Genomic DNA, 10,506 nt, shown 5'->3' with positions numbered 1-10,506 from the left:
ATTCTGCCACCTATTCATTTCAGCAGTGCGTGTCTGTGATTCATTCACACCAAATTCTCTTCCTAAGCTTTCATTTCTCGCCTACTTTCGTTGTTTGTTGAACGCTCCTTTCAGGGCAAGTTCACCCCTTGTAACACATCCTCCTCACGGCTGCGTTCTGGCCTTGCAGTACTCCTTAATTTGAGCTCTTGTGCAAATTCACAGGGGATGTGAGAGGGTTGCAGCTCTCCAAAAGCACAGGTAAAATTAATCATAAGACAGGGGTCCACCCACAGCTGGCTACTCAAATAGCTAATTTTTCATGTACTCTACTGCAGACCTAACCTTTTATCCTCACTATCGAGACGGTTGTGTACGTGTGTGTCAAGGTGACAACAATGTGAAAACAGAAGTTCTCAAATGGTACATTATCTCCAATATCAAAGGTCACAAAAGGGTACAAATCGGTAGCTCTCCAGAAGAGACGCTGGTTTTTATGAAAAGTGGGTCAGTTTTAGTTTCATGTAGGTTGTTTGACACAGTGGTTTCTGGCATCACAAGCTCTGGTCTACAGGATACCACAGAGCCTTTGTATTCCTTGCTGTCACTACAGCATTGTGTTTTTCTACCCATTAACCAAGGATAAATGACCTAGATATTGTGCCTATTAAAGCCTCATTTTTCTTTTGCCCTTTTGTTCTTTAGTGTACCATATTATCACATGCTGAACACATTTTAAAGTATTCTCAGTCTCTCATGCCCCTTTTGAAGGAGTAAAGTAGGCTTTTTAGTGTGCTTTTCTGCAGAGTTACTTAGAGTGGAAAATATGAAGGTAATTCAGGGTTTCTCTTCCTGCCTAGTCCCATGAAGACAATAATTTCAGCATTTACAGCCACTAATCTATTAGGGAGTATAGCAGAAAACGCTGCAAAAAGCCACAATGCAAATATAAAACATCAACACCAGTTGTGATGTCCCTAAACGCTACATTTTATAATTACATCTCTGCATATCATGGGTCACTTTTATTAAAAGCATCATTACTACAGTTGGCAGCAATTTACATCTTATCTTACATGATAGCAGTTTCCAAAGAAAAAAAAAAAAAATAAAAAGACATCACAACAAAGAAAAACAATACATTTACAAAGTCATGTCTGTAAACTTCAAGGCTAGTTTAGAGTTGAGGTAATGCTGTTTAGCTTTGTGGCTAAAGTAACGAAGTCCTTTAATTTAAAAAAGGTACCTGATTTTTTTCTTTTTTTTGTTTATACCAGTGCATTACAAGATCACGAGACGATTAAACTGTAGCTTTATCCTGTAAGAACCTTCTCCGCGGGTAAATTTCCAAAAGGACTCTTCACATTCAACAGCTGCCTTATTATTGCTGCGTCTCAAGACAGAGACAGTCACACTATCATGAAGATTGTCAGAGAGAGAGTGTGTGTGTGTGGGTGTGCGCGCGCACGTGAGCGGGTGAACTCCCATACAGTCAAAATGAAGCGCGAGTACGATATGTATGGTAAATTTCATCTTGACCTTCACAGCAAAACAAAATAAAAAATAAAAAATTAAATATATAACTTCATCCTTCCTTTAAGCAGCACTTCCTTCTATTAGTGCCACTTGATTACAAATTGCTGCTTTTCATAATACCAATGGTACCAAAAGAAAAAAAAAAGCAGAGCATTATGTCAATTTCCTTAAAAAGACATGATCACCTCTCAAATTTCATCTCTCCTAGGGATAATAAATAATGCACTGCACAATACTTAATGACCAAGATACCTTTTGACACATCTGTATAACATGACTTGAACTTTTTTTTTTTTTGCTACACTATGTTACAGAACAGCTTATAAAAACTAAGTATGGACATTAACTGTGAGTGTAAACAGTAGGACTACCACTTGTCAAAAGTTTAAAACACTTCAACTGTAACTGGTACTGGTTATTCATCATTTTCATTGTTTTCTATTTCTTCCCCCCCATCAAGTGAGTCTAATTCTTCACCCTGTGCTATTTCATCTTCTAAAACGGAGGAATCTGCAGTTTTATCAAGGCTCTCCTCTGCATCACTGCCTTCCAGGTTTTCTTCATCTTTAAAGGCAGTTCCTTCAGTTTTGTCAGTAGCCTTCTCTTCATTGGAGCCCACTGCATTCTGAAGTCCTGCTAGTGCTGGGAAACCAGGCAGAGTCAATCCTCCCAGTCCCGGAGGTAGAAACATAGATGGATAGAACAGGCCAGGAGCCATGGTAGACAGCAGGAAAGGATTGAAGGCCAGAGGGTTTGCGGGCAATCCAGTGTTGGTGGTGGTGGTAGTGGTGGCAGTGGCGGTAGTCGCCGCAGTAGCAGCACTGACAGATCCATTCGCAGAGTCAGTAGCAGAAACAGTGTCTGTGCTTTTCTCAGAGTCTTTGTTCTCCTCTTCATTCTCATTTTTCTTCTCTTCAGCTTTTGAAGCGCCATCCTCAGTCTCTCCTTGACCGGAAGCAGTAGTGGCATTTCCAGTAGTAGCCGTTATTGGGTTATTCAACAATCCACTTAGTCCAAACATATTGGGCAATCCTGCCATCCCTGGCAACATCAGAGGCAACATGGCAGCCGGATTTTTAGCATCCCCCCCAGCAGCAGCAGCTGTTGCTAGCCCTGGCGGAAAGCCCATGAGGCCTGCGAGCTGGAGAGACTGCAGGTTCTGTAGATTCTGGAGGCTGGTGAGGTCCATTCCAGCAAACAGACTGTTCATTAGTAGTGGGTTGATTCCCGAAGTTGATGCTACAGCAGCAGCTGCTGCAGCTGCTTTGGCAATTTCACTTTTTGGCCTTCTTCCTCTTCTGCTTGCTCCTTCCTCCCTCACAACAGGTCCAGTGAGAAGACGGTCAAACATAGACTCTGGAACAAAACCCTGGCAAAGAGATGCAGAAAGGAGTTTTATTCTCTATTAGTTTTTGTAGCTTTCAGCAGTTAACTAGCTATAATGGAAGAAATTGAAGGATTTTATCACATTATTTTTTAATTCGAAAAGCAGTTTGGTTTTCAAACCCGGTAAATCATGAGTAGCTAGCTACTAAAGTGATCAATACTAGAACACATAAGGAAAACTGAAGAAAACAAAGTCACATGTTTTGCCTATTTAAACAGGGTGGATCAACAAATCATGCTAAAACACCATAGCTCATTGTACTTCCCCGTGAACTCCAGTATAGGGAGTGGCATTTTAAGAAGTATTTGCAGAACTGTACACTCTATTTTCAAATAACAGTTTTCAAATAAAAGGTAGCAAAGCTAGCTTTTTGATGCTACAAAGTACCAAGGTGATTACTCTTTCTGCTATGCATGTGAAAAACACCTAATTTAGTAGTTGCTTAATGTACAAACACCTGTATTAAGAATTGCTGCTTACTACACGAGGAAAAAATACAAAATAATCAACAAAAACAAATAACTAATGCTGAAGGTTACTTTACTATACCTGATTTTTCCATATACTGCAATCCCACTCTAGAGAAGCCTTCTATCATCTTTCCCCTTAGCTGGCAAACTCCCATCCTGACACTACAATTTCCTCAGCTCAGAACTACTAGCTATGAGAAAAAGGACTTAATCATCAGTGCTTGCCTGCAGAAATTTACACAACCTTCAACTTTCCCGTGCTGTAACCTAGAGCGAAGCATGGAATCAAAGTTTCACTTACAGACTGTTTAACAATGTCAGTCCAATCTGGAGCAACAGCAAATTCAGGATTTTCTTCTAACCATCTTGGCAAGTCCTTCATTGGAGGGGCCATAGCTCCACCCATCTAATGCAAAAGATAAGATATACTTAAAAACACAAAAACCAACCAACCAAACAACCCAAACCACAGAACTGCTACTGTTCATCTGTACATTTTCCATTTGTGCACTATCATCTATGCAGGATGAAAGTAAAGAATTTCAATTCATATAGTGGAAAACTGAACTGAAACTATCTAATGATATCAGAATTGAAAAGACCACATTTAAAAAATACAGCAAAAAGTCACAGTCCAGGCAGTGCTAGTAATTAAATTCATACCTGATGCAAAGAAATATGCTATATATATATGAGTTGCCCAACTTAAATGACTAGAATGAGCTCGTAAATTAGTAAAGGAGAAATCAAAGATTCTGAGTGACAGTAAGAATAAACGTCAGTGCCAAATTAAACTTTTTAAAGAAGTTCGGAACAGAAAGCCTGTTCTCAACATGCAAAAACATTATTAAACAATTCAAACAATTCCATTGAACTTAGTGTTTACCTTCTTCCCATTTCGCTTATTTACAACAGGTACCCTTTCTTCTCCTGTCAAGGTGTTTATATCCAGTTTATTAGGGTTTCGACATCTGTGTCGTTTTTGTTTCGGCTTCTGAAATGAGGAAAACAGCATATCTGCACTCTTCTGGAAAGAAGAGAAATATGTTGTTTTTTAGCTTTTCATTCTCTTGACAAAAATAAAGAATTACGACACCTCTCCTACCAAAAATTTTAAGAAGGGATCAATTACTTTACCCTCAAAAAAATATTTTCCTGAACATACATAGAAATCCTGGTGCCTCCTGAGTGCTTAGATATTACAGCAAATGTGGCTAAGATGAAAACCTCCACTGAAATCCAATGATTACACCCAATTTGAAGAAATTTATTTCCATATCTGTAAGATTAACTTCCATACTAATCTAATACAGCTACACTTTTAAAATCACATACTTACTGGTACATAACTTGGCATATCTACAGTGTAAGTAGGATGCAATTTAAGCCATTCAACTAAGTCCTTGTTTTTGGGAGCATCTTCTCCCACCAGCCTGGTCCCATCCTCTAGATTGATTACAGGGATGCGAGTGTCTGGATCCAGTTGACCAGGAGACGGAATGTTCCTTGCTGGTAGGGCCTCCATATCTTCTTCAAAAGCTTTGGTCACTTCTGCATCCTCCTGAAAACATTAACACCAGCATTACTTCTCACTTTAAGGCAGCAGTTACCTGGGAGAAATCACTTCAAGGACTAAAGTTAAAGGCTCAAATCAGCAGTTAATAAGATTTAAATGTTTCCACTATGTAAAGCAGTCACATTAGGGGATTTTGTAAATTTAGAATCTTTGAACATTAAAGAACAGACAGAGCAGTTCTCATGCATTATCACTTAATGACCCCCAAGATCTTCACTTCCTACAGAAGAGAGAAGGTAAACTTAAGCCTCAAAATATGTATGTTATAATATACTATATTTCAAAAGAAAAAATGTCTTTTTGAAAATATGAGCAAGTTAAAAAAAATCACAATCTGCTATAGTAAAAACTTGATATAAGCAACATTTTGTTTTGTTCAAAATTAAATACAAAGCAAAAGCTGGCTGGGTAAGAACTGTACGTTATTATTTGCTAGAGTATAACACTACAAACTCACATTCAGAAAGTACTAGACACAGAAGAACAAATAGGAGACAAAAAGGTTGTTGTCTTACTACAGTCAATGATGTCCGTTTGTTGCTCATAAATAACAGATCAAGCCCTTCTACATTTTTCCTCCTTCCTCTCCTCCTCTTCATGGGCGGTTCTCCATCTATTAAAGAGCCATTTAGCAGATGCCTTGTGGGTGTGCGTGAAAGACCTGCTTGCAGCAGCTCCATTTGAGTTTTAAAGGCATCAGACACGGGTGTGGAGACATTAGGCAAGATAAACTTTGAAGTAACAGATGAAAAATTTGAGGTAGAACTTGTTGCCTCTCGTGAGGCCTTTGATAAATCTACAACCTTTTCTTGTCCATTTTCTGAGACCACCTGAGACTCACGTAACTGGGCAACCATTTCCATAAGATTTCTTCTTTTGGCAGCTCTCTCAGCCTCAATTTCAATTTTTCGTCTCCTCCTCCTCCTCTGACGTGGAACCGATAAATTGAGTGCATCTTCCTAATGGAACACGAAGATTTCCAAACATTAACACAGCTCTGTTAACTGCACTGATTTTGCAATAGAATGAACACGTAACTCAGAAAACAGAGCCTTTACTTTATTCAAGGTAACACTGTCTTCCATTTTTCCTATTTTATTCAAAGGAATGCTATTTTTTCATATTATGCAAAAATAAGTGACAAAAGATAAGAAGCTTTCTGTACGAATGAGAAGGATGCAGCCTTGCCTTTGACAACTGAGGAGAAGCAGTGATGTCTTCACTGCCGCTGATACTGGCTTGACCAATCATGGAGAGCTCTGCAAAGCTCCTTTTTTGCAGAGGGCTGTCCACAGCTGTTGGAGTATACCCAGGTATGAGCCCCTGGAAATCAAACATCTGGCGCCTATTTACTGGCCACTTCCCTTTCAGCACTGCTTCACAGATGTTGTCTAATCGGTTGATCATTACTCGGTCCTGTGCAAAGGAAAAGTACATAATGAACCTTTAGTGCGAAGGTTGCCTGTTAAACTCAAATGAGTGCAACTACTCTGTCTAGTTCAGCAAGGCTTAAGAAGGACATTAAAAAACAACTATTTCTTCCAGGCTAGGACAAACTGATCGCCTGAAAAAAGCTAATACATAGGGAATTTTGTGGAATAGAACTAGAATTTAAAAACAGCATTTATATTGAGATGAAGAAGGAAGACAGATGACATTTTCTGTTGGACAGTGTACAAACAGACTTTAACAGAAACTCACAATTGTTTTACGCTTCTTACTTGAGCTGTCAGCAAACTCAACAGTTCGGAAGGGAAAAAAATCAAAACATCTGCAGTGAGTATTTTAAAACTGCAGTTCTTGAGATCCAAGAGGCTGGATCTGCAATTCTGTCCTAGGAAGTGGATCCTCATTAGCGTCACTATTAATAAAGTTCAACATTATGAAACAAGCACCAACCTAGGGACATCTAATGAATGTCAATTTTCATTCCACACCCATTATCACTTCAAATTTCACTGAAGCGTGTACACTAAAAATCTCTGATTATGTGTATTAGTCTACTTATCATGAATCTACATAGATTAGGGATTTGTTTTTACACTGTAACTGAAATAAGATTTTAGTTCATGTTTCCAAAATACAAACTGAAAGCAAAGAAGATTAGTATAATTCTTTTCCATTTTAGTATTCAAATACATTCCATGCTAGCCTGAAGTAGTAGAAACTTCAAAACTATGAGAAATACTGCTGGTTAGGGCACCAGTTATGAGCACCAGTTAGCTTCCTGAACAGCAAAACAGCGCAAAGGCCACTAGCAAATCTCAGCAGCTGCAACAGACTGCTTGCTTTCTCCAGGAATAAGCCTATTAAGAGCAAGGTCCCCCCCGCCCTACCCCACCCCCTCCCAAACCAGATGGCCCTGTTATGGTGATTAGTAAGCTTAAGACTATTACTACTTTATTTCTCTCTCTGCTCTTACTGCAAAGGAGAGTACTAAATTATGTACGGATTTATTACGATGTTACAGTTTGATATTTAAAAAAAAATAAAAAATAAAAAATTGTGTTTGATATATTTCTGCACTGCTACCAAAATAAGATATAGCTTTATCCTATGTAAAATTGCTGCCTGTATTTACAGGACACCTTAATACATCTGTCAACATTACATAATGGCTTAGATCATGTAGGTCACCAGTACCCTTTTTCCCATCCCAAACTGAAAAGGTGATCTTGCAGAATCTCTGCTCTCCTTGCAGACTGCACTGCAGACGAAATCCAGAATTCAAAGTCATAAATTTGCTTCCATTAATAACGGCATAAGAGGTGTCATTCTGCACTCAGACAGTTGCAGGTTTATAAGGAACTCACGTCTGTCAGCAGTGTTGTTTTACAATAAAGCAATTCTGTTCATTTCCTTCACTAATTTGTACACAATTGAACAATAAAAAGCCATTTCAAAAATCATTCTCAGAGTAAATCTCATGTTCACTAGAAGCACAGAACTGAACAAACCTCTTTTTGCAGCACATTTCCCACATATTATCTGTACTGAAAACAACGCATCCCATCCTATCCGCAACCAACCTTAGGCCAGAAAGAAAAGGCAAATGTTCTCTCATGAAGCAGCTGGACCACAGAAGGATCCCCATCTTCCATGTAGAATCCATCGCGCGTTTCATCCCTTGCGGTACTCATAGAGGCATTGCTTTCTTCATCAAAATTCTTACCCTGAGAAACTGCTCCTGCTGAACAATAATCATGACCAAGAATTAAGTGCAAAAGTTCCCAACCATCCAATGTCAGCCTCAATAGATAGGTTAAGACAAGCATGCTTGATACCATTCTTCTAACTCGGGCTTCTGTTCTATCATTATTACAACAGAGTCTTAGTCTTCTGCACTTGGAACAGAAATTGTGCTTATTAGATCAGTAACTTATCTTGGAAATCATCCCTCACAGGGAAAAAAATCCTACTAAAGATGGATTTTTTTAGCTTTCACAGTTTGGTTTTTTTTTTTTTTTTTATAGTTTATCTGGCCACCTAGATACATGGAAAAGGAGAGAAACTGCTAAACATAGCCTATCCAGGCTCCAAAACAGCTCCATGCATGCCACTTACCAGCTGGCACAACTCTGAACAGCTGTAGGACTCATGCTAAGCTAAGTGCATAGGACTGACCTGACCAAAGTGTTACCTTCAGGTTGGGAGGATTCTTCTGATTTGTCATCATCATCCAGTTTCTCCTCTTCATCTTCTTCTGAACCTTTTTCAGAAATTGATTTTGGGTCTACGTCTGTACTCATTTCTATATCTTTCAATTCACATTTAACAGAACCAGTCTCAGCCTCAGCATCACAATCCTGCTTAGTGTCTTTATCAGCAATATCTGTTTCTTCCTTGATATCAGATTTTTCTTTGGCTGCTGGATTTTCAGATCCTTCAACTTTAGAATCCGTTTGTTCTGTACTTTTTTCTTCTTGTACTGGTGTGGATGGGACAATAGGTGGTGTTTGACTGCAGCCAGCACCCACAGGGTGTAGAGAAGAGACAGTATTTGCATTACCCGTCCCTCTGTTTTGAGCAAAGTTTTTGTGGGCCTCAAGAAAAGACAGCTCAGGATCATTCAGAATGTGATAATCTGTCCTACTGACTCCATGTTTAGCAGCACCAATCAGTAAGTCTTTGTCATGTTTACCACACTCCCACCACTCCGGCAGATCCAAGCTTGGTTGGCAAAGCTTTAGCCTCTCCCCCAGCTGTGGGTGATGAAGAACCTGTTCACGGATTTTCCGTAACAGCTCAATGCGATATAAAGTTCTGGAAGCACGTTCTTCTGTGATCGGTTCAATCATAGTAGAAAGATCAGGAGGCTCTGCAATGACATCAGTTTGTAGTGTTTAACATTAACTAGATGTACGCCCATCTCTAAATCATTGCGCCTAGGAATCAAGTTTCAATAACGGTGCCATCTATTAGTAGTCACATCCATTTCTGCAGTCAGTAAAACTTACCATCATCTGGCTTGACCGGCATTCGGCACACTCGTCTACACATATTCACAAAGCCATTAAAATACTTCTCCAAGCTTTCATCGGACTTTTTATCAAGCCTGGCAAATGCTCTGAATTGATTCCAGTCAAACTGATGTTTTATAGGATCAAAAATAATTCCAAAAGTAGACACTACACGATAAAAATCGGCTTCTTCTCTTCTTGTCCATCTATTCAAGGAAGAAGGAAAAAAACAGGCCACTTAGTTAAAGGCGAGCCCGAACAGTTTGGATACCCCCAGGCCCATTTAGTTTATACTTTCAAAGCAGAAATACTGGCAACACACAAAGTTAATTGAGATTTAAAGGAAAATATCACTGAGAAAACTCACTTTTGTCGTTTCTCAGTTATTATAGCCTCCCTTTCTGCTTCTAGTGCCCTCACTTCTTCCCGAGGCCGACGTCTCCTGCGGTCAGTCTTCATTAGTGCCTCTTGCCTCATTTGTTGCCTTTTATAGCTGCGCTGATAGGCAGTAATGAGGCGACGCAGACGGGTAGTCAGGGTTGAAGTGTTGGGCCAGTAGAGTTGGCCTAACTCAGAATTGCTTTCAGCGTGCTTGTCTAGAGAATAGAGAAGTATTTGTGCACTGCAAAACCACCACTAAACATTTCAAAGTTTCTAAGGCTAAAACTGGATTCCTGTCTGATCAGATAAGAACATACGCTTCATTAATATTGGTGCAGAACAAATTAGAAACAGGATAACTACACTGGTAGGAAATAAAAAAATAGAATAAAACCATCTGACTCCACAAACTCAAATGTCTGTGAAGCATTTAAAGATAACTATCAGGTATTATTATTCGATGTTATGAATGCAAACATATTATGAATACCTTTAAGTATTTAAATTAATGCAGTAGAGCTTTAAATGCGTTACTAAGAAGATCATTCCATCTCTGTGAAAACACCTATGCTTATGATTTACCACTTCATTATTTTCACTTAAACTTGGCACTTTTCCTCCATGCCGAGGAACTTATCTACAGCAACGTCAAGATTATCTCAGCAAAAGCATCAGCAGCAGCATAAAGAAACATCCAGTTTTTATCATCACAATTTC

General features: G+C 39.1%; 1 protein-coding gene across 4 annotated transcripts in view; it reads right to left on the bottom strand.

The window, feature by feature from the left end:
- Window positions 1–985: 985 nt before the first annotated feature.
- Window positions 986–10,506, bottom strand: part of CHD7 (chromodomain helicase DNA binding protein 7) — a 124,469-nt gene continuing 114,948 nt past the window's right edge. For 2 of the 4 annotated variants that reach the window (XM_042868871.1, XM_042868872.1), the window contains 10 exons: window positions 9,776–10,004; window positions 9,406–9,614; window positions 8,589–9,266; window positions 7,978–8,138; window positions 6,137–6,364; window positions 5,464–5,907; window positions 4,712–4,933; window positions 4,259–4,399; window positions 3,674–3,778; window positions 986–2,884 (listed from right to left, as the gene is read on the bottom strand). In XM_042868871.1, coding sequence (XP_042724805.1) covers window positions 1,931–2,884; window positions 3,674–3,778; window positions 4,259–4,399; window positions 4,712–4,933; window positions 5,464–5,907; window positions 6,137–6,364; window positions 7,978–8,138; window positions 8,589–9,266; window positions 9,406–9,614; window positions 9,776–10,004 — 3,371 coding nt within the window. In that variant the 3' untranslated portion in view covers window positions 986–1,930. The remainder of the gene's footprint in view (window positions 2,885–3,673; window positions 3,779–4,258; window positions 4,400–4,711; window positions 4,934–5,463; window positions 5,908–6,136; window positions 6,365–7,977; window positions 8,139–8,588; window positions 9,267–9,405; window positions 9,615–9,775; window positions 10,005–10,506) is intronic. The other 2 variants (XM_042868873.1, XM_042868874.1) reach the window with 2 other exon arrangements.

Source organism: Lagopus leucura, unplaced genomic scaffold (genome assembly GCF_019238085.1).
Source record: "Lagopus leucura isolate 7727_CA_CO unplaced genomic scaffold, USGS_WTPT01 Super-Scaffold_100002, whole genome shotgun sequence".
NCBI lineage: Eukaryota > Metazoa > Chordata > Aves > Galliformes > Phasianidae > Lagopus > Lagopus leucura.
Note: the sequence above shows the minus strand (reverse complement) of the source record. Positions and strands in the feature narration are given on the sequence as shown.